Source organism: Camelus bactrianus, chromosome X (assembly GCF_048773025.1).
Source record: "Camelus bactrianus isolate YW-2024 breed Bactrian camel chromosome X, ASM4877302v1, whole genome shotgun sequence".
NCBI classification, from domain to species: domain Eukaryota; kingdom Metazoa; phylum Chordata; class Mammalia; order Artiodactyla; family Camelidae; genus Camelus; species Camelus bactrianus.
The window spans coordinates 117913333-117938728 of record NC_133575.1 but is presented as its reverse complement, the minus strand read 5'-3'; the positions used below and the strand labels follow the sequence as shown (position 1 = coordinate 117938728).

General features: G+C 37.4%; 1 protein-coding gene across 4 annotated transcripts in view; it reads left to right on the top strand.

The window, feature by feature from the left end:
* F8 (coagulation factor VIII) overlaps window positions 1-25396 on the top strand; it is a 99741-nt gene that overhangs the window by 25716 nt on the left and 48629 nt on the right. For all 4 annotated transcript variants that reach the window (XM_074359553.1, XM_010967088.3, XM_074359554.1 and 1 more), the window contains 9 exons: window positions 3497-3565; window positions 4768-4884; window positions 6327-6548; window positions 9430-9691; window positions 9980-10151; window positions 12730-12823; window positions 13819-14033; window positions 15348-15498; window positions 18947-19156. In XM_074359553.1, the coding sequence (XP_074215654.1) occupies window positions 3497-3565; window positions 4768-4884; window positions 6327-6548; window positions 9430-9691; window positions 9980-10151; window positions 12730-12823; window positions 13819-14033; window positions 15348-15498; window positions 18947-19156 (1512 nt within the window). The remainder of the gene's footprint in view (window positions 1-3496; window positions 3566-4767; window positions 4885-6326; window positions 6549-9429; window positions 9692-9979; window positions 10152-12729; window positions 12824-13818; window positions 14034-15347; window positions 15499-18946; window positions 19157-25396) is intronic.

The following is a 25396-nucleotide window of genomic DNA, read 5'->3' as shown; positions in this document are numbered from 1 at the left end:
ATGCAAATGTTAGTATGTTTGGTGTTGTCCCAGAAGTTTCTTAAAATGTTCTCATTTTTTAAAATTCTTTTTTCTTTTTTCTGTGCAGCTTAGGTGATTTCCACTACTCTGTCTTCCAGTTCACTAGTCTGTTCCTCGCTATCACTTAGCCTACTGTTGATTACTTCTAGTGTATTTTAAAATTTCAGTTATTGTATTCTTCAGCTCTGTTTGGTTGTTCTTTATATTTTCCCTTTGTTAAAATTCTCACTGTGTACATCCATTCTTCTCCCAAATTCACTGAGCATCTTTATGATCATTACTTTGAACTTTTTTTTAACACTTTTTATTGATTTATAATCATTTTACAATGTTGTGTCAAATTCCAGTGTTCAGCACAAATTTTCAGTCATTCATGGACATACACACACTCATTGTCACATTTTTTTCTCTGTGAGTTATCATAACATTTTGTGTATATTTCCCTGTGCTATACAGTATAATCTTGTTTATCTATTCTACAATTTTGAAATCCCAGTCTATCCCTTCCCACCCTCCACCCCCCTGGCAACCACAAGTGTGTATTCTCTGTCAATGAGTCTATTTCTGTCCTGTATTTATGCTTTGTTTTTGTTTGTTTGTTTGTTTGTTTGTTTTTGTTTTTGTTTTTTAGATTCCACATATGAGCGATCTCATATGGTATTTTTCTTTCTCTTTCTGGCTTACTTCACTTAGAATGACATTCTCCAGGAGCATCCATGTTGCTGCAAATGGCATTATGTTGTCGGTTTTTATGGCTGAGTAGTATTCCATTGTATAAATATACCACTTCTTCTTTATCCAGTCACCTGTTGATGGACATTTAGGCTGTTTCCATGTCTTGGCTATTGTAAATAGTGCTGCTATGACCATTGGGGTGCAGGTGTCATCCTGAAGTAGATTTCCTTCTGGATACAAGCCCAGGAGTGGGATTCCTGGGTCATATGGTAAGTCTATTCCTAGTCTTTTGAGGAATCTCCACACTGTTTTCCATAGTGGCTGCACCAAACTGCATTCCCACCAGCAGTGTAGGAGGGATCCCCTTTCTCCACAGCCTCTCCAGCATTTGTCATTTGTGGATTTTTGAATGATGGCCATTCTGACTGGTGTAAGGTGATACCTCATGGTAGTTTTGATTTGCATTTCTTTGATAATTAGTGATATGGACCATTTTTTCATGTGCCTATTGATCATTTGTATGTGTTCCTTGGAGAATTGCTTGTTTAGGTCTTCTGCCCATTTTTGGATTGGGTTCTTTGTGTCTTTCTTATTGAGTCGTATGAGCTGCTTATATATTCTGGAGATCAAGCCTTTGTCGGTTTCACTTGCTAAAATTTTCTCCCATTCCGTAGGTTGTCTTTTTGTTTTACTTATGGTTTCCTTTGCTGTGCAGAAGCTTGTAAGTTTCATTAGGTTGCATTTGTTTATTCTTGCTTTTATTTCTTCTAGGAGAAAATTTTTGAAATGTATGTCAGATAATGTTTTGCCTATGTTTTCCTCTAGGAGGTTTATTGTATCTTGTCTTATGTTTAAGTCTTTGATCCATTTTGAGTTGATTTTTGTATATGGTGTAAGGGAGTGTTCTAGCTTCATTGTTTTACGTGCTGCTGTCCAGTTTTCCCAACACCATTTGCTGAAGAGACTGTCTTTATTCCAATGTATATTCTTGCCTCCTTTGTCGAAGATGAGTTGACCAAAAGTTTGTGGGTTCATTTCTGGGCTCTCTATTCTGTTCCATTGGTCTATATGTCTGTTTTGGTACCAATACCATGCTGTCTTGATGACTGTAGCTCTATAGTATTGTGTGAAGTCTGGGAGAGTTATTCCTCCAGCCTCTTTCTTTCTCTTCAGTAATGCTTTGGCAATTCTAGGTCCTTTGTGGTTTCATATAAATTTTATTATGTTTTGTTCTAGTTCTGTGAAATATGTCCTGGTGTGCATCCATTCTTCTCCCAAATTCTCTGAGCATCTTTATGATCATTACTTTGAACTTTTTATAAGATAGATTACTTACCTCCACTTTGCTTACTTCTTCTGATGTTTTTATCTTTTTCCTTTGTTTAGAACATAATTCTTCTGTCTCCTCATTTTGCCCTATTTTCTGTTTTTATTTCTGTGTATTTGGCAGGTTACATTTCCTAGTCCTGGAGAAGTGGCCTTATGTAGTAAATGTCTTATGTGTCTCAGCAGTGCATTCTCCTCTCATCACCAGAGCCATATGTTCCAGGGGTGCCCCCACATGTGGGCTGTGTGGACGCTTCTGTTATGATGGAGCCACACTATGGGCATCCTGGTAGGGAGAGTTGGCCCCCAACATAGTTGGCAGCCAGGCCCTTCCTTGTGCAGAGGCTGTTGGTCCCTGTTGGGTAGGGCTGGTCCTGGTGCAGCTGGCCGCATAGCCCTGGGAGGCCCAGGGCTGGTGCCACTCCACTTGTGGGTAGGGCTGGGTGCCAACATGGCTGGCAGGGGGGCCTGGGGTCCCAGACTGGTTCTGGTCTGCTGGTGGGCCAGACTGGGTCCCCATATTGCTGGCTGTTTGGCCTGAGAGGTCCTGGGACTGGTGCCTACTGGCTGGTGGCCAGTGCTTAATGGCTAGAGAAAGGGCTCCAAAGTGATGCTTGCCAGCACCAGTGTCCTTATGGTAGAACAAGCTTCCAAAATGGCCACCACCAGTGTCTATACCTAAGTTTTCAATTTTTTGAGCTATTGTAAACATCATTCTTTCTTACATTTTGATTTCTAGTTATTCACTGATACTACATAGCATATAATTTATTTTTAACAGCTTTATTGATATATAATTGATATACAAAGAACTGCACATATTTAATGTGTATAATTTGATGACTTTGGACATAGAAAAACACTTAGCACCAAATCAAGGTAATAGACATATCCAGCACCTCCCAGAGTTTCCTTGTGTCTCTTAGGGTTTGTGTGTGTGTGTGTTAAGAACACATATGAGATCTACCATCTTAAGAACTTTTGAAGTGTACAATACTGTATCATTGAGTATAGGCACAATGTTGTAAGCAGATCTGTAGAACTTATTCATCTAGCATAACTGAAACTTTATACCCCTGAACAACAACTCCCCATTTTCCCTATCCCGCCTCCTGCCATTATATGAGATATGTAAGTGGAATCATTTAGTATTTGTCTTTCTATGACATTTTACTTAGCATAATGCCTTCCAGATTCATTTGCATTTTTGCAAATGGCAGAATTTTCTTCTTTCTAAAGGCTGGATAATATTCCATTAATACTCCATTCTATATATCATGTATCTCTTTTTAGTAATTAATTTTTAGAAACACTGATATAGGAGATGTGACACCAAAGAGATAACATTGCTTTCTAACCAAGAGACAAAGGACACATTTGTGCTCTCAAGCAGTTGACGAAGAAATGTGTCCCCCTAGTGTCAATTTCCTGTGATACGCTTTTCAATAAAAAAATGCTCTCACTTCTTTTCCAGGGAGTCTGGACAAAGAAAGGACACAGACCTTGCGTGAATTCGTATTACTTTTTGCTGTATTTGATGAAGGTTAGTGAGCTGCTATGTGATTTTTGGTCTCCTGAAAGAAATGAAATATATTAATTTAATCTGGTCCTTAAACATGAGGGCCGTTATTGTCTAGAGGAAGTGATTATAGAAAAAGCATAAGCTACATTACTGTTCAGGAAGGAAGGAGATGGGGATTGAAATGAATTCCAAGAAAAAAAGTGCAACCTGAGTTCCAATGGAAGAAGCTTTTTCTTGCATCCTTTGCTCATGCTGTTTCTTCCACTTGCAAAGCCTATCTCCAGCTTCACACCGGTAAATTTCTCCTTCTCCCCATGCTCTAGGTTAGATGCCTCTTTATATATTTCCACAGTACCTGGAGCTTCCTCCTTATCACATGAAATCATCATTGTCTGCTTTATTTAATATTTATCTTCTTTGACCCCGTATTCCTTTCCATTCAAGCAAAGTTAAGCTCCTTCTCTTTTCTCCCATAATACCCTGTTCTCATGTCTATTACATCACTCTTCACTCTTTATTACAATTGTCCACTTATCTGTCTATTCAGGCTAAATTGTAAGCACCTTGAAGACAGAGGCTCTGTGTTCTCTGTCATCAGTACTTAGTGTTCAGTAGTGCTGAGTAAATATGTTTGACAATGAATAAATGAGTGAATGAATGTATAAGAATTCTCCAAAGGCTGGGTGCTTCAGAAAATTTCAGTCCTTTACACAAAGGGGCAACTTCAAGGAGCTGCTGTCTACAATAATATTTATAGTGTTTTCACTCTTATTAATTGAAATTAATTTCTGCCTGAACGAAGAAGGTTGGGAAGCTTTCGGGTTCTTGGGTTTTCATTGCACCAAGCTAACGAAGCAGTTAGGACAGGGACAGGTACTGATGAATTTCATCTGCTTCCTTTTAAACATGTCACCTAATGAATAAAATGAAATCATCATGGTGCAAACTTACCAATATTCCCCCTTCTCCTAGTTAACATTTGTTATTCCTTTCCACCTACTGATATGGATAAATATAGGGACAGATAATCAGTTTGAGCAAGAAATTTCTTCTCCCTTTTTCTTACTGACTTTGAAGGAAAGTCATCCTTGCCTACTGTGCTGACAAAAATGCTTAAGGAGTGAGAAATCTTTGCCTCATGGAAGGGAGGGAAGGAGAAAGGGAAGGTCAGTCGTGAGACAGACACATAAGTGGCCCTCTCTGTTTGCCTCCTCTCTCTTCAGGGAAAAGTTGGCACTCGGGAAAAAATGAGTCCCTGACGCAGGCTATGAATCCTCCATCTGCTTGGGCCCAGCCTACAATGCACACAATCAATGGCTATATAAACAGATCTCTGCCAGGTATGTACAGCCTGCTCAAGAATCCTCAGGGTCTTCTGCATTCACTACCAGAACTCTCTTCTCCAGTTCTCAGACAGTTCTGCACCCCAGAGGAAAGCCCACTGAATTCTCTCTGGAAGGTCTTATAGTACAGTGGCTGATTCTTCTTCCAGTCACCTAAAAATCATGGACTGCCCATATACACAGAGCTCACAGATTTCTCTTTTCTTTTGCTTAAATTAAAATGGGCATCCAAGAATGAACAAATATTTAAGGAAGCCTAAAACATGAAGGGAATATGCAAAGAGAAACAAATAAAAATAGAGAATGCTTAAAACAACTTATCAAAAGCTCTAAGTAGTATTTTAATAAAGATTCAAGAAGATACTGCATTGAAACTACTATACATAAAATAGATAAACAAGTTTGTACTGAATAGCACCAAGAACTATATTCAATATCTTGTGGTAATCTATAAGGGAAAAGAATAAGAAAAGGAAAATATGTATGTGTATGTATAACTTAAACATGATGCTGTACACCAGAAATTGACACAGCATTGTAAACTGACTACACTTCAATTAAAAAAGAAAAGAATATACTGCAATGAAACAGTAATAATATGATTGGAGCTTCTGAGTTGGTGAACACATGGAGATTTGGGCAGAGTGCCCTCTCCAGGGGTGCCACTCTTCCATCTGGCTGTTCCTGAGTGACAGCCTGTTATAATAAACAGGTTATCTAGTAAGTGAAAAATAGTAGTAATAGGATTATATGAAAAAGTAACAATCAAAACAAGAATAGCTCTCACTTGCATAGTTGAATGCAGGATGGTGCCATTCACAGAAATAAGGAACTCTGGAAGAAGATGAGGTGATGAAGATTGAAAATTTTGTTTTGTACATGTGGGCTTTATGAGATATCCAGGTGAAGATATGGAGAAGGTGACTGACTGTGTGAGTCCGGATTTCTGAGAAAGATCTGAAATAAGAGCGTTAACAGCATATGGATAATCATTAACACCATGAGAATGAATGATTGTTCAGGGAGGGAGAGAATTTGATTAAGAAGAGAATAAGGCCTAGGGATGAGCCCTGAGGTGATCTAGCATTTAATGGATGGATAGAGGAGACATCAAGAAAGGAGACAGAAGAAGGAGCAGTATAAGAATTAGGAGAACAAAACCCTGAGAGATTTTGGCACAGAGGCCAAGGGAGGAAAGAATTTCAGGAAGGAATGAATGGTCAACAGATGCCATGAAGACTGAAAAATATCCATTGAATTTGGCAGCATGATAGTCATTGATGACCTTGGCTTGAAAGTACCCCTACTGTCTTAGGAAATTTGGTTCCAGTCAAGATAATAAAATTTGTAGGGACAATTCATCCATCTTATCTTAGGAAGTGTTTTCCACTTCAAATTCTCTAATTCTTGACCGTAGTTGTCTTATTCCTACTTTACAGGTCTGATTGGATGTCACAAGAAATCGGTCTATTGGCATGTGATTGGAATGGGCACCACCCCTGAAGTACATTCAATTTTCCTTGAAGGCCACACATTTCTTGTGAGGAATCATCGCCAGGCTTCCTTGGAGATCTCGCCAATAACTTTCCTTACTGCTCAGACACTCCTGATGGATCTTGGCCAGTTTCTATTGTTCTGTCATATCTCTTCACACCAACATGGTAATATCTGTGCATCTTAAAGACTAGCATTATAAATATCGAGCTCTTCTTTTAATGGAATTTACTGTCCACTGTCCAGTATAGGATTATATTAGACCTCAACTGAGTTTCCCTAGTTTTAGCCAGTTTTCAAAGTAAATATTTTACCTTGAGTATAAGGGGGCTTGATTATTAGTAGTACTTGTGAATTTACTGGTGAATCTACCTGTGAAATAGACGGAGGAGAAATGGTCCAGGGAAGAATGAGGTGGTGAAAGTGAGGGGGACAGTGTATCTATCATTGGTTTCCCAGCACGATACCATTAATGAGGCTTCAATACTATGAAGAGAGGGATTTGGGGTCATAGCTGAAGAGATGTTTTATGAGAAATTCAGGGAAATGGAAAAAAGTACAGTGCATAGGTTGTAACCATAAGGGCTCCAGTATATTGCAGTGCTCAATATGAAACAACAGACAACTGGTATACATGGAGATGAAGTGTAGATACTTGGTAGGAGATGAGAGACATCTAGGAAACTCAGGGCATGTCAGGGGATAGAGGATACTGGGAGAAACAACATGCGAGTGGAAGTTGGTGAGCATATGTGAGGTACTGCATGAGGTTTTCAAGGACTACTTGACTTTGCAAAGGGTCAAAGGTCCTGTATAAGCAAGTTGGGACAATGGTACCTACAGTTTCAAATTATTGTTAATATGAGCCCATTTCTCACTATAAGCTATGAAAATTCGTGTTACATGATCATCTCACCTTTATTTTCCTTCTTGTATATTCACTCTGATAACTCTTAATCTTGGACTGATCTAACAACCCTCTTTGTCTACTCCTTTATTGTCACCATTGAGAGCTTTTGGAGGAAAATGTTGAGGAGGCCCAAGCTTTCATGTTTAAGAGCACTTGTCAAATTACCCAGGACATACTTCACAGAACTAGAACAAATCATAATAAAATTTATATGAAACCACAAAGGACCTAGAATTGCCAAAGCATTACTGAAGAGAAAGAAAGAGGCTGGAGGAATAACTCTCCCAGACTTCAGACAATACTATAGAGCTACAGTCATCAAGACAGCATGGTATTGGTACAAAAACAGACATATAGACCAATGGAACAGAATAGAGAGCCCAGAAACGAACCCACAAACTTTTGGTGAACTCATCTTTGACAAAGGAGGCAAGAATATACAATGGAATAAAGACAGTCTCTTCAGCAAATGGTGTTGGGAAAACTGGACAGCAGCATGTAGAACAGTGAAGCTAGAACACTCCCTTACACCATATACAAAAATCAACTCAAAATGGATCACAGACTTAAACATAAGACAAGATTCAATAAACCTCCTAGAAGAAAATATAGGCAAAACATTATCTGACATACATCTCAGAAATGTTCTCCTAGAACAGTCTACTCAAGCAATAGAAATAAAAGCAAGAATAAGAAAATGGGACCTAATGAAACTTACAAGCTTCTGCACAGCAAAGGAAACCATAAGTAAAACAAAAAGACATCCTACAGAATGGGAGAAAATTTTAGCAAGTGAAACCGACAAAGGCTCGATCTCCAGAATATATAAGCAGCTCATACGACTCAATAAGAAAAAAATAAACACCCCAATCCAAAAATGTTCCTATCACTCTTGTATTAACCCTCTCTTCAGGTTTCTTGGTTGCCCTGGGAAAGAGATTTAATCTTACCATGCATCAACTATTCTCCCCTTATGTCCTGTGAGTGACCTTGTCTATAGTCCTCTGTAGTGATGAAGAATAGGGACCTCTCTTCCTCAGCTGTTACATAATATTTATGAGATTTTTGACAAGACATTAGGGGACAAAGGATGCCATACAGGACAAGTAAGAGGAACTTGATCCTATAGGGACAGAGGAATATGCACAGATACTTGTCACTATCTAGTTTGAAGCCTGATTCAGTTTAAGAGGAGTTTGTTTTACACTTTGTTTTTGTTTTATTCTTTTGACACTTCTTTACACTGATTTTAATCCTTGTTTTTCAGGGGAAAAAATGCTTTGTCTTATTAGGCCTCGGACAAAACCCTTCATTTTTAGATCCAGAATGAATTGTTTAAGGCCACATGAACCCAGACTAGTCATTTGCTGCTCCTGAAATCTGCCTTGTTCCCCATCAACCAGTAAACAGGTCTCCCTTCTTGGTATTGATCTTCAAAATACCCACAAGGCATAGATAGGTTAGGGATTATTATCCACATTTTATAAAATATGAAGATGAAACTGAGATTGTTGAATAGACTTGCTATAGGGTTTACAAGTAGTCACATGTAGACATGCTCTTAAGACATATAAAATATTTCCTTAATTCTAAGTTGTACCTTTTCATGTCTTATGAATTTGGAATATGTCCTGAAATTTATATATATATTAACATTTTTTCCTGATGAGCTGTTATCGTAATTCAACTGAGTATATAAAAACAATCACTAGGTAACTGTGGGAATGGGGAGTTGGTCTGACCTAAGCTTCCAAATGCTGAAAATATGCAGTTCCTCAGGTGTCCTTGTTTATCATTTGGGAGTTGGGGAGTGATAGGCCCAGAGTAAGTTCCAAAAGAGAAATATTCATATGTATTATAAGAGTAAACAAGTGAGTCTTAAAAAGGAGGTAACACACAAATTGGAGCTGAGTCAGGCAGAAGGGAAATGGTGAGTGCAAAGACCAAAGGAAGAAACCAGCAAGTCCTAGATATGGAGAAGGTAATCCATACAGGAGACTTGCAAGAAAGAGCATTGGTGTAGAGAAGGGAACACCTAGGAGAGGGCCTTAAAGGCTAATAAGAGAAAACAAAGTTGTAAGAGTTAAACCAAGGAAGTCTCACTGTAACCTGACATGGTTTGGTTTGTCTGTCTCCAGATGGTATGGAAGCTTATGTCAAAGTAGACAGCTGCCCAGAGGAACCCCAACTACGGATAAAAAATAATAAAGAAGAGGAAGATTATGATGGTGATACCTACGACTCTGACATGGATGTGGTCAAGTTTGATGGTGACAGTGCTCCTCCCTTTATCCAAATCCGCTCGGTTGCCAAAAAGCATCCTAAAACCTGGGTCCATTACATTGCTGCTGAAGAGGAGGACTGGGACTATGCTCCCTCCTCCCTCACCTCCAGTGACGGGTGAGCACCTTCTGACCCTTGGTGCTTTCTCTTCAAAAAATAATCAAAAAGTTCTTCCTAGTTATTCAAAGCAACAAATCCCTGAGCCATGTTTAGGGTTGGGCACAGGTACAGAATCAAAAGGCAGGGGCATTAATATGTTTGAAAATTAACATCATGGATGCTTGTATTTTTCTCACTCCTTTCCTTGATTAAATCATGACAGCTGTTTCAGAGCTGGATTTTAGCTACCTGTCCCTTACCTAGAATTCTCTATTCCAACCTCTCATCTTTTTGTGTCTCATACAGAAGTTATAAAAGTCTGTATTTGAACAATGGTCCTCAGCGGATTGGTAGGAAGTACAAAAAAGTCCGATTTATAGCATACACAGATGAAACATTTAAGACTCGTGAAGCTATTCAGTATGAATCAGGAATCCTGGGACCTTTACTTTATGGTGAAGTTGGAGACACACTTCTGGTAAGTTGAGGGAAAGCTATAACGTTGGGATGGAAGAGAAACTCTAGAGGACTTTGAGTTTTTTAAAACTTCCTAATTGAGCCTTGTCTACAATGGGCATGATCTTTTAAAAATTATAAATGTTACACAAATAAATGTGAATTATAAATTTGTTTTAAAATGTTAGTATATAGAAAACAAATTTAATGCTATCCATTAAACATGTCACTTCTTTGAAATACTCATTGCTTAGACTTTGATACATATCCTTCTAGAACTTTTCCACTAGTTATATAGTACAAAAATCAGCAGACTAAGGCCTATGAGCCAAATTTGTCTCATGGTCTGTTTTTGGAGAGCCTTTGAACTTAGAAGGATTTTACATTTTTAAAGAGTTGTAAAGAAAAGAAGAGGAAGAAGAGACTGGATGTAGCTCACAAAGCCCAGCACCTTTACTATCCATCCCGTTCCAGAAAATGCTTCCTAACCCTAGACATAGAATATTAAGAATTCTTATGCTGCAAAGAACAGAATACTCAATGAACAGTGTTTTTAAAAGTTAGGACTTTTTTTTAAAAAATCAATTTGGAGATGTATTGTTGGTTTCATCAACTCAGCTACTAAAGAATGTCATGAGACTGGATAAAGAAGAGGTGGTGTATTTATACAATGGAATACTACTCAGCCATAAAAACCGACAACATAATGCCATTAGCAGCATCATGCATGCTCCTGGAGAATGTCATTCTAAGTGAAGTAAGCCAGAAAAAGAAAGAAAAATATCATATGAGATCTCTCATATGTGGAATCTAAAAAAAAAACCCCACACAAACAAAGCATAAATACAAAACAGAAACAGACTCATAGACATAGAATACAAACTTGTGGTTGCCAAGGGGGTGGGGGGTAGGAAGGGATAGACTGGGAGTTCAAAATTGTAGAATAGATAAACAAGATTATACTGTATAGCACAGGGAAATATATACAAGATCTTGTGTTAGCTTACAGAGAAAAAAATATGACAATGAATATATATATTTGCATGTATAACTGAAAAATTGTGCTCTACAGTGGAATTTGACACAACATTGTAAAATGATTATAAATCAATAAAAAATGTTTAAAAAAAGAATATAATGAGACATAAAAGGGCAAAATAGCATTTGATAATCTCAATAGTTTTATAAAAACATTTATCAAAATTCAGCTTCCATTCTTAATAAAGTCATTGGGAAATTGGGATTGCAAGGGACATCCTTATCCTGATAAAGATCTGCAGAAAACTTAGAGTCACTTTTGTACTTGGTAGTGAAACTCAGAAATCCTTCTAAGATCAGGACAAGACACAGCTAACAGGTATCACCATCTCTATTTAATATTTTACTAGAAATTCTAGCCAGTATCCTTAGGAGAAAAAATTAAAATTTAAGATTGAAAAGGAATAAAGAAAACTGTTACTATTTGAAGATTAAATAAATGGATGACAGATAGTAGGACCTAGATTTCTAATTGTTCGAGAGGGTAATTATAAATAAATAAAAGGAAAGGCTAGAATAAATCATGTGATGCTGAATTAAAGTTGCAGACAATAATGTGAATTCATGTTTTCCTAATACAGATACAAAAGGATATTTATAGAAATAATTATAGATATATATATATATATATATTGGGGTTAGTATATTTCCTAGCTCTGCTGACCGAGAGGGCCTAGAAGCAATGACACCCCAGGTCTATGTTTCTAATACCATGCTCCAATAAAAAGAACCAAGGATCCATGGAGAATGAACAACTCTAGGACTGGGCCAAGGAAAATGCAGGATGAACCTGGAGTATCTTGTGGTTCCAGAAAGTAAGAAAGTGCTCAAAAAGGGGGGGGGGGGTGGATGGGACAATGTCAAAGAAATACAGGCGCTTCTAATGGCCAAGCTGGAAGAATATGAGCCAACAAAATAAATAAAGTAGCAATTAAAATTTGGATGTCTGCTGAAGACACTGCTTCCTCTCAGTCTTTCCCACCATTTGGGCACTGAATTCCCCAACAATGGTTCCAGTGGTAGAATCTTCATTGGATGAGCAGGCATGAATGACTAGGAAGACAGTTGATTACAGCATTAAGCAAGGATAGGAGAGCAACAATGTGGAAGCAGCAGTTAAGAACCCTGAGGACATCAACACAGCTTCTATGTCTAAGGTTGCGTGATATGAGGATAAAAAACTGACTTCTACTTGCAGTCTTGTCTTAAACCCACTCATTTGGTAAAACCCACTAAGCAGCAGAATGATGGAGGAGGAAAATCACACAGCTCTGCAACTAGCGTCTTTAAATCCATGACCATAAATTGCTAGTGTGAGAAGGTGCAAGGAATGCCTCTTGAAGCAATTAAAATCACTTTAAATGAATGGAAAGGAGCCTTTAATGAGAAACTTAAGTAGCTGTCTCAGCAATCTTATGCAAAGACTATTTTGAGCTTTATCTAGGCTCAAACTCCCATACTGTAGATATAATGGAGTTTTTGTTTTCTGCAGAGAGGCCACACTTTTCTTGTTGATCCTAGTTGTCTTAGTACTTGATCTTATATTTCATTTATACTTTCAGATTATATTTAAGAATCAAGCAAGCAGACCATATAACATCTACCCTCACGGAATCACTGATGTCAGTCCTTTGCACTCAGGGAGATTTCCAAAAAGTAAGTGTTACCTCACTTTTATATGTCTTACTTACCTGTAGATACAGATGAGGTCACAGCCCCAATAATAATTTTATACATTCTTCCCCACATGTGTCATTTTTCTCTGGCCATCATTTTCTTCATGTTTATCCTACTTGGGTTCACTGATCTTCCTTGATCTGTAAATGTATGTTTGAAAATATGATTTCCCACACCCTTGATAGCTAGTCTTTTAAAATCCTACTAATCTGGTAGTTGAAAAGTGGTATTTCATTGTTGCCTTTATTTTAATTTCTTTAATTTCTTTTTTTTTTAATTTCTTGTAGTATTGATCATCTTTTCACACTTTTATTGACCATCTGGGTTTTTTCTACTGTGCCCTTTCCCATTCCCTCTCCTCTATTCTCCCATTTCTCAATGGCTGCCAGCCATACTTTTACTTTTATAAAACTAAAGGTGATAACATTTACATTTTGTACTGTTATTTTAAATAACTCCTTGCTTTGTCTATATATTTATTCTAAACTTAAAAAAACAGCATTTATATTGCTTTAGTGTGTGTTTCTTATTATAAGTATATGAGTTTACTGTAGAACTAGGTGATATGCTATGATTGTTCTTTTGTCTACAGCTCTAGGCTTTGGCATCTATTCAGGTCACTGCGGCTTTGATATCTCTTTTTTTTAGCACTTGAGATTTTTTTCTTCTCATACATTTTCAGTTACGTAGTTAAAATGGTTTTAAAATATTGCTATCTATTTGTACTAGTGGGTAGACCTGCCAATTTCAATTCAAACTAACGTGCTAGCAAAAATCTCCTGGACACATTTTTATTCTAAAAAAAAACGTGTGAATCTTAAACTTATAAGAGGTACAATTTTAGTTTTCATTTATTAAGAAATTTCATATGTGCATATAAATTTGTAGAGCCCTTGCAATAAAAACAACATGATTACTAATATATGGCTTGTTACACTTCTAATCAAGCTATTTGGGGTTTTGGATGTGGGTAGGTGTGAAACATTTGAAAGATATGCCAATTCTGCCAGGAAAGATATTCAAGTATAAATGGACAGTGACTGTAGAGGATGGGCCAACTAAATCAGATCCTCGGTGCCTAACCCGCTATTACTCAAGCTTCGTTAATCTAGAGAAAGATATAGCTTCAGGGCTCATTGGCCCTCTCCTCATCTGCTACAAAGGATCTGTAGATCAAAGAGGAAACCAGGTGAGTTCATCTCTTTCCAAGTGCTGGGTTTGAAGCTAAATTGAAATGACAATGCGTACGAACTTCCAGATAACGTTTCCTATACTCTCTCAGAAAATATTGGCAATAAAAGAAATGAGCTCATTTATTATACGACAGCCTAGACATCCTCCCTGCATGTTTTATCGTGGGTGACTACAAGTTAACTTATCTGCAGCATCTAGCATAGTGCACAAGATTTAGTAGGCGTTCAATAAATATTTGTTGAGCAAAATACAGGGCAAGATATAAAATATTTCAGAATGTGATTAGAATTTGGAGCACTTCTGCTGTTTTAGAAAAACAAGGTTAAGTACTCTGAATTTGAAAAGCTTAATTCTTCACAAAAACTCATTGTTTGGTTCCATATTGCTTAGGCTTGACTACATGTCCATTTGGTTATTTATGATATATAGGATTCCTACTTGTCAGGAAACATTTTATGACCTTTAATGCAGGTAAAACATGTAGCACACAAATCCAGAGAGGTGTCAGTTTGGCCATGTGTCTGTCCTGACTAATTTTTCCTAATTATAGCTTTTCCATCAGTTTTTGGAAGGTGACTAAAATATACCTGTATTCTGCAATCTCCTCCCTTCAGCATTTTGGTTTCTGTAGCAATAGGTTATACAAAATAAAATTTATAATATTAGTGAAGTTTGCACATCTTAGTGGACTCAATTAGCAAGTGACTAACTCATCTCTGTGGTTCATATGCAGTGTTCTTCTGAAAAAAACTTTAAACTTTGTGAATGGAAAACTTAAAAGTATTAGTGTTAGCATTCCACGGTTCATCTTGGCTTTGTTATTTGATTTCTGTTTTGTATTTTTAACTTCTTATAGATTAGTAGCTTTGTGGAAGGGCATTTGCTAGATGAAAGTTTAAGGAAGGCATTAATCTTACTTGACTTGACTAAATTGTTTAAGAAAGACATTGAATAATCACTTAGGTCTTTAAAGAGTGAAAATCCTGTAATCTGAACACAGAAAGAATGATGCTACAGACTCTACCCAAAAAAATCAGCCAGAGTATGGACTTGTGACCGGAGGAAAATTAAGTTTAATGGGTCCAGTCACCCTCTTGCCCTGAAGACACATTTGCTCTAAACATACTCACTGTTCATAGCACCCACTCCCACTCCCAGGCCCTGGGACATGCCATCGTAGTAAGTGGAATTGAACCAACGGACTATAGATATATCATATGCATGCCATCACTTCCATCACAGACTGCTAATTTCCACCTGTCAATACTGGTAGCATTTCTTTCTTTCTTTCAATGCATATAATTAACAGATGATGTCAGACAAGAGAAATGTCATCCTGTTTTCTGTATTTGATGAGAATCAAAGCTGGTACCTCACAGAGAATATTCAGCGCTTCCTCCCCAATGCAGATGGAGTGCAGCCCCAGGACCCAGAGTTCCAAGTCTCCAACATCATGCACAGTAAGCAAAGCAGCACTTGAGTGCAGTGGGTAATGAATAAAGGGAAACTGAAGCCACCAAACTGAAGTCCAGTTAATGCATTAATTTATATGCCATGCAAAAGTCATGTTTCCTTAAAAATTGTTACATATGAACATATACAATTTTATATAAATGCATAAATATGATCATATAATGTATTTTTTTCTTTTAGAAGGCAATCAAATATCTAGAAAAGTTTGTTTTTAAAGGGTAAATCAAATAAAGATACAGTTTTCATTTACTCAAACATACACAAGCCATCCTTAATATAAAATGCACTCAGTTGGTAAATTACACCAGAAGGACACAGGGAATGCAATTTTACATGTGAAAAACAATTGCCAGCTATAACAATTTAACAGTCAGATTAATGAAGGCATTATACCCTTACGAAAAAAACATCTTTTTTCCAACTTTATCAAGATGTAATTGACAAATAAAAATTATATATATTTGGGGGGGAGGGACATAGCTCAGTGATAGACCACATGTTTAGCACACATGAGGTCCTGAGTTCAATCCCCAGTACGTCCTCTAAAAAAAATTGTACATATTTAAAGCATACAATGTGATCTTTTTGATATTTACTTGGCTTCGCCTTCCCTTTTACCTGCCCATTGCCTTCTATATTATACCTTTCCACTAACCATTTTGTGTCCAGGTAACCCATGTTAGAATATATTGTTACTGTGACTATATAATCATGTACAAGGACATATGGCCACTGTACTAGTCTGCTAGGCTTTCCATAACAAAGTGCCGCAGACTGGCTGGTTGCGACAATAGACATTTATTTCCTCACAGTTCTTGAGGCTGTTTCCTCACATGGTCTTTCCGCTGTGCATGCACATGTCTGTGTACAAATTTCCTCTTCCTATAAGGACACCAATCATATAAGGTTAGAACCCACCCTAATGACCTCATTTTTAAAGAATTACTTGTTTACAGACCCTATCTCTAAATGCAGTCACATTCTGAGGTATTAGGAGTTAGAACTTCAACACACGAATTTGAGTGGGAGGAACATTCAGTCTATAACATACATACCTATGTGTTTATATACACACACAAATTTGAATGGTCAAAAATATGATACAAATTTCAACCTCACTACAGGGAAATGCAAAATAGAATACCATTGCCGTAGCACTTTTTACCTATCAGACTGGCAAAATTATAAGACAGTACTAGTGGGCTTGTGAGTAAAAGAGTGTTGTCATACAATGCTAGCGGATAACTAGAAGTCTTTTTGAAACCAATCTGATTGAAACCACTGAAATTAAAAGTATGTGCCTTCTGGAGCCCTGGTTCTGGCTAAGACAGAATAAGCACGTGTCACTCTGTCTATCCTACAAACTGCAACCATTCTTACTTGCATTCTGTAGGATAGTTAAGGATTTTACCTTAATGTATGGAGCAGCCATCTGAGAATGTTGAAAAGGTAAATTAAGGAAGGAGACTAGAAAGAATTAAAAGCATGCAGATTGGAAGAAATAAAACCGAATATGACACGATTATCTACATAAAAAAACTCACAAACTACACAAAAAAGCTCCTAGAACTAATAAGTGAGTTTAGTCTGATTGCAGAATGCAAAGTCAACCTGCGAAAGTCATTCATATTTCCATGTAACAACAGAAAACTGTTGGAAATCTAAATTACAAAAATAATACCATTTATAATAGCTCAAAACTGAAATAAATGTAACAAAACATGTGCAGGACCTGTACACTGAAAATTACAAAACACTGATGAAAGACATTTTAAAACATCTAAAAAAGTGAGACACATACAACGTTCACAGATTGGATGACTCATAAAGATGTCAGCTATTCCCAAAATCATCCATATATTTAATGCATTATTAAAATCTCAGCACGATTTTTTGTTGGTAGGGAAAAGTATATTATAAAATTTATATGGAGAGGAAAAGGAACTAGAATAGCCAAGACAACTTTGAAAAAGAAAAATTAAGTTGGGGGGCTCCTATTACCTGATTTTAAGACTTACTATAAAGCTACAGTAACCAAGATAGCATTGTATTGACAAAGATGAATGACTTAGAATACATACTGCAGAAACAGACACATACATACATGATTCACTGATTTTTGATGAGGATAGAAATGCAATAGCATTGGAACAATTGATCATCCATATAAAAAAGATGAACCTCGACCTAAATCTCACACTTACAGATTAAGTCAAAATGTCTCACAGAAAATGTAGAGGAAATTTTTCATGACTTGGAGCTAGGCAAAGTGTTCTGATAGACGATGCCAAAATCAAAATTCATAGAATGAAAAACTTGATAAATTGGATTTCATCAAAATTAAAAGCTTTTCCTCTAAAAAAGATATTGCTAAGGAGAATGAAAAGACAAGCCACAGATTGGTAGGAAATATTTGCAAATCACATATCCGTATCTAAAATCTCAGACTCAATGGTGAGAAAACAAGCCAACCTCTAAAACTGGGCAAACGATTTGAACTGACACATTACCACAGAAGATATATGGAAGGGAAATAAGTACATGAAAAAAATGGTCAATATGATTAATCATTAAGGAAATGCATATTAAAACCACAGTGAGATACCTGTACATGTCTGTGATTAGAAGGTATCATACTGTCTTGAAATTTTACAGAAAGGCTGCAAGGATAGTAGAGAACTCCCATATACCCTTTATCCAGGTTCACTCATTTTTAACATTTTGCTGTGTTTGCTTTATTTCTCTTTCCCTTATGTATCTATTTTTATTACTTATTTTCCATTTGGGAATAGGTTGTAGAAATTATTAGCCCCTTTAACTCTTAATACTTCATTGTGTATTTCCAATGAATAATGATATTCTCTTACATAACTAAAGAGTTGTGAAATTCAGAAAATTCAACATTGATGCATTATGTAATACATTGACACAATACATTTATCTACCTGGCAGCCAATATTTCAGTTGTATCCATCAATGCTGTCTTTTGTAGCTGGATCTAGTTGTCCTACTTCTTTGAAATCTGTTTCCTTGAATTTGGAACATGAGCAGATACTAATTTTGATCACCAGATCAAGTTTAGTTTTTCTGTTTTTTTCCTCTGTGTAGTTGTCATTTTTCTCCTTGCAACTAATCAGGAATTTGTAGGGAGATATTTTGAGGCCATGCAAATGCCCAGCTCTTCATCAAACTGCCCCCCAACATATAGCATCTAAATCCATCATAACCATGATGGTTTATGACTCTCTTCACTTTGAGATTAGATCTTAGCTGATCAAGTATTAATAATTTATGTTTTTGGAAGGTATAATGTTATCTCTTCTTGGGAATAAGGTAACAGACATAACATATAATCATTTCTAATCATATCATGACAATCCAAAATAATAAATCCAGATACTGCTAAAAAACTTTTATTCTCCATTTCTTTTGCAGGCATCAATGGCTATGTTTTTGATAGCTTGCAGTTGTCAGTTTGTTTGCATGAGGTGGCATACTGGTACATTCTAAGTGTTGGGGCACAGACTGACTTCCTCTCTGTCTTCTTCTCTGGATATACCTTCAAACATAAAATGGTCTATGAAGATACACTTACCCTATTCCCCTTCTCAGGAGAAACTGTCTTCATGTCAATGGAAAACCCAGGTTAGTTATTTATATTATTCTTTTACTAACAGCTGTGATTGCTTCATGAGACATTCATATGGTCTTTTGCCCTCTAGATCATATTTGTGTCAATACTAAATGATTCAAGTGATTTTGGTAATTGCAAGGCATTTTAATGATAGCACCACATCAAGTATTTAACTTAAAAATCTTTGCTCTAAAATGTTCCTTTACTTACTGTGGGCCAAAATTTTAAGTGTGTTTACTGAATTATAGTGGCAAATATACTTTTATATATGCAATTAACATGTAGGCTCTAAATATACTTCTACGTGCCTTGTGAACATTGGTATTGTTGGATAAATACCAGCTAGAAGCCTTTGGGAAGGTCATAATAATCTCCTTTAAGACACATACCCTAAAAACCACTCTGAAGCCTTCAGGACGAACGTGGCTGTCAGGATCTTGAAGAGATATCTATACTCCCATGTTTTTGCAGCTTTATTCACAGTAGCTAAGCTGTGGAAACAACCTAAATGTCCATTAAAGGATGAATGGATTAAAAAATATGATATAGGAGACAGCACAAGATGATGGAGTACAAAGGCCCTGAGCTCACCTCCTCTCATGGGCACACCAAAATCATAACTATGTGTAGAACAACCATAAATGAAAAAGATCAGAACCTACCAGAAAAGATGTTCTACAACTAGAGATATAAAGAAGGAACCAAATGAGATGCGTAGGAGCAGAGTCGTGATACAGTCAAGACCCATAGACTCAGCTGGGCGACCCAGAAATGGGAGAATAATTACAACTGCAGAGACTATCCAAAGGAGTGAGAGTTCTGAGCCCCATGTCAGTCTTCCCAGCCTGGGTGTCCTGCACCAGGAATATGAGCTTCCAGAATATTTGGCTTTATAGGCCAGCAGGACTTACTTTTGGGAGTCCCAGAGAGCTGAGGGAAATAGAGACTTCACTCTTAAAGGGTGCACACAAAATCTCATCCACTCTGAGACACAGGGAAGAAGCAGTAATTTGACAGGAGCCTGGGTCAGATCCACCTGCTGATCTAGAGAGTCTACAAGGTAGGCAGGAGGCCAGTGCAGCTCACCCTGGGGACATAGACACTGGTGGCAGCTAATTTTTGGCACTCCTTCTAGCACATGGACAGTGGTGCTGGAAAGCACCATTTTGGAATCCTCTCTCTAGCTTATTAGCCCCAAGACTCAGTCCAGCCCTGGCCCAATGGTCCATAGGCACAAATTCTGGGACAACTCAGCCCAAGCAACTAACTGGGTACAGACAGAGCCCTACCCACCATCAGACAGGCTGCCTTAAGAACCCCTGAGGCTACAGTTGCCCTTGGACATGGCCCTGCCCACCAGGCGATCAAGGACATGCCCCACAAACCAGTGTACAGGCACTACACTTGAGACCCCAGGGCCTTCCAGCCAGAGACTCTGGGTCCCAGCTCTACTCACCCAGGGGCAGAAATCATCCCCATAGTCCCCTGGGCCTTGGCGCCACCCAATAGGGAGCCTGCTCTAAGCTTGGGACCAGCCTCACCCACCAGTAGGCAGACACCAACCACAAGAAAACCACAGCCCTGCAACATGCAGACCCAGCCCACCCACCAGCAGGCCAGACTCTGCCAGGGACCAGCAGGGCCTAAGCCTCTCCCACAAGCAAGCCAACCAACACAAGCTAAAAGACACCCCAGGCCCCACAGCCAAATTGGTCAGGAACTGGCCCCACCTACCAGCAATCTGACACCTGTTCTGAGACCCCTGAGCTCTGCAACTGGACCCCAAGGATAGGTTCTGCCTGCCAGTAAGCCAGCACTTGCCTCAGGACCTGGCTTTACCCACTAGCTGAGGGCAAGAGCCCAAGGGTTTCCTGGACCCTGACTCTGCCAACCAGTAACCCAGCACTAGCTCTGAGACCCCTGGAGTTCCACAGTCGTACGCCTCATCACCCAGTCCCACCAACCAGCAGCTGGCAGCCTCTACACAAGGCAGGACATGGCAACCAACCAGACCAGGGGTCAGCCAAGCCTACCAGATTGCCCACTTAGCCAGCCCACCACAACAGAAAGACCCATGCAGCTCTCTTAAGGCAAACCCCTAGAGCACATAGCTCTGGTGATGAGAGGAGACTTCACTGCTGGGATACATGAATCATCTCCTACAAAGGGCCACTTCTCCAAGGGGAGAAATGTAACTAACCAACCACATACATAAAAATATAAACAGCAACTGAGACAAAATGAGGTGACAGAGGAATATGTTCCAGACAGAGGAACAAGATAAAACTCCAGAAGAAGAACCAAGTGAAGTGGAGATAGCCAATCTACCTAAGGAAGAATTCAGGGCAATGATCGTAAACATGATGAAAGAACTCAGAAGAAGAATGGATGCACACAGAGAGAAGTTAGAAGTTTTTAACAAAGGGTTAGAAAATATAAAGAAAAACCAAACAGAGATGAAGAATACAATAATGGAAATGAAAAAATACACTAGAAGGACTCAACAGTAGACTAAATAATTCAGAAGAATGGATCAGTGAGCTGGAAGACAGAGTAGTGAAAATCACTGATGGTAAACAGAAAAAAAGAATGAAAAGAAATGAGGACAATTTAAGAGACCTCTAGGACAACATCAAGCCCACTAATATTCACATTATAAGGATCCCAGAAGGAGGAGAGGTAGAAAGCGGCTGAGGACATAATTTAAGATATATTAGCTGAAAACTTCTCTAACTTGGGAAAGCAAACAGTCACCCAAGTCCAGGAAGTGCAGAGAGTCCCATACAGGAGTATCCCAAAGAGGAATCATGATACATTGTAATTAAAATAGCAAAAATTAAAGATACAGTATTAAAAAGCAACAAGGGAAAAGCAACAAATAACATACAAGGGAAGTCCCATAAAGTTATCAACTCACTTTTCAACAGAAGTGCTAGGCCAGAAAAGAGTGGCACGATATATTTAAAGCAATGGAAGGGAAGAACCTACGACCAGGAATACTCTGTCCTACAAGACTCTCATTCAGATTTGATGATGAAATCAAAAGCTTTACAAACAAGTAAAAACTGAAAGAATTCAGCACCACCAAACTAGATTTCCAACAAATGTTAAAGAAACTTCTCTAAAATGAAAACACAATGATAAAAAATCTATGGGACACAGCAAAACCACTTCTAAGAGGGACATTTATAGTGATACAAGCTTCCTCAGGAGACAAGAAAATACTCAAATAAACAAACCAACCTACCACCTAATGGAACTAGAGAAAGAAGAACAAAGCCCAAAGTCAGTAGAAGGAAGGAAATCATAAAGATCAGAGCAGAAATAAAGATTTTAAAAATCAGTAGAAAAGATCAAAGAAATCAAAATCTAGTTCTTCAAAAAGAGAAACAAAATTGATAAACCTTTAGCCAAATTCATCAAAAAAAAAGGGAGGGAGAGAAGGTCCAAAACAATAAAATCAGAAATGAGAAAAGAGAAGTTACTACCAACACCAAAGAAATACAAAGGAGCATAAGAGACTACTACAAACAACCATATGCCAATAAAATGGACAACTAGAAGAAATGGAAAAATTTTTAGAAATGTACAATCTCCCAAGACTAAACCAGGATAAAATAGAAAATATGAACATACCAGTCACTAGTAATGAAATTAAATCAATAAGTTAAAAACTCCCAACAAATGAAAGTCTAGTACCAGCTGACTTCACAGGTGAATTCTACTAAGCATTTAGAGAAGAGTTAGAACCTATCCTTCCCAAACTAATCCAAAAAATTTTAGAGGAAGGGATGCTTCCAAACTTATCCTAAGAAGCCAGCATCACCGTGATACTGAAACCAGACAAAAATATAACAAAAAAGAAAATTATAAGCCAATAACACTGATGAACATAGATGCAAAAATCCTGAACAACATATTACCAAATAAAATCCCACAAGACATTAAAAGGATCATACACCATGATAAAATGAGATTTATCTTTGGGATGCAAAGGTTTTTCAATATCCTCAAATCAATTAATGTGGTACAACACATTGACAAGTTGAAGAAGAAAAACCACATGATTATCTCAATAGATGCAACAAAGCTTTTGATAAAATCCAACACCCATTTATGACAGAAACTCTCCAGAAAGTGGGCACAGATGGAACATATCTCAACATAATAAAGGCCATTTATGACAAACCCACAGTTAACATCATACTCAATGGTGAAAAGCTGAAAGCATTCTAAGATTAAGAACAAGACAAGGATGCCCACTCTCGCCACTTTTATTCAACATAGTTTTGGAAATCCTAGCTACAGCAGTCTGAGAAGAAAAGGAAATAAAAGGAATCCAAATTGGAAAAGAAGAAGTAAAACTGTAACTGTATGCAGATGACATGATACTATACATAAAAAATCCTAAAGACACCAGCAAAAAACTACTAGACCTCATCAGTGAATTTGATAAAGTTGCAAGGTACAGAATTAATATACAGAAAATCTGTTGCATTTCTGTACACTAACAACAAACTATCAGAAAGAGAAACTAAGGAAACAATCCCGTTTACAATTGCATCAAAAAGAATAAAATACCTAGGAACAAACCTACCTTAGGAGGTAAAAGACCTGTACTCAGAAAATTATAAGACACTGATGAAAGAGATGGAAAATGACACAAAAACAGATGGAAAGATATACTGTATTCATGGATTGGAAGAATTAGTATTGTTAAAATGACCACACTGTTCAAGGCAATCTACAGATTCAATGCAATCCCTATCAAAATACCAATTGCATTTTTCACAGAACTAGAATAAATAACTTAAAAATTCTTATGGAAACACAAAGGACCCCAAATAGCCAAAACAATCTTGAGAAAGAAGAACAGAGCTGGAGGAATCAGGCTCCCTGACTTCAGACAATACTACAGAGCTACAGTAATCAAAAGTGTATGATACTGGTGCAAAAACAGACATATAGATCAATGGAACAGACTAGGGAGCTCAGAAATAAACTAATGCACTTATGGTCAATTAATCTATGACAAAGGAGGCAAGAAAATACAATGGAGAAAAGACAGTCTCTTCAATAAGTGGTGCTGAAACACTGGACAGCTTCATGTAAAAAGAATGGAAATAGATCATTTTCTAACATCACATACAAAAATAAAGTCAAAATGGATTAAAGACATAAATATAAGACCAAATACTATAAAACTCCTTAGAGGCAAACATAGGCAGACACTCTTTGACATAAATTACAGCAATATTTTTTTGAATCTGTCTCCTAAAGCAAAGGAAATAAAAGCAGAAATAAACAAACGGAACCTAATTAAACTTAAAGGCTTTTGAACAACAAAGGAAACCATTGACAAAAAAGACAACCTGCTGAATGGGAGAAAATACTTGCAAATGATATGACCAACAAGGGGTTAATATTCAAAATATATAAACAGCTCATACAACAACAACAACAACAAACAGGCAACTCAATTAAAAAATGGGCAAAGACCTGAATAGATATTTTTCCAAATACACACAGATAGCCAACAGGCACATGAAAAGATGCTCAACAGTTTAATCATCAGAGAAATGCAAATCAAAACCACAATGAGATATCACCTAACACCTGCCAGAATGGCCATTATCGAAAAGAGCACAAATAACAAATTTTTGCAAGGATATGGGTAAAAGGGACCCCTCCTACACTGTTGGTGGGAATATAAATTGGTGCAGCCACTGTGGAAAACAGTATGGAGCTTTCTCAAAAAACTAAAAATAGAACTACTATATGACCCAGCAGTTCCACTACTGGGTATTTGCCTGAAAAAAAATGATAACTCTAATTTGAAAAGATACATATGTACATCCTAATGTTCACAGCAGCATTATTTACAATAGCCAAGGTATGGAAACAACCTAAGTGTCCAACAACAGATGAATAGATAAACAAAAAGTGGTGTGGAATAGTACTCAGTCATAAAAAGTGAAAGATAAATACTATATGATATGACCTATATGTGGAATCTACAAAAATTAATAAATGACTATAACAAAACTAAAACAGATTCACATATATAGAGAACAAACAAGTGGCTACCAGTGGGGAGAGGGAAGGGGGAGGGACAAGTTAGAGGTAGAGGAGCAAGAGGTACAAACTATTAGGTATAAAATAAATAAGCTACAAGTACATAGTGCACAACACAGGGAATATAGCCAGTATTTTATAATAACTGTAAGTGGAGTATAACCTTTAAACATTGT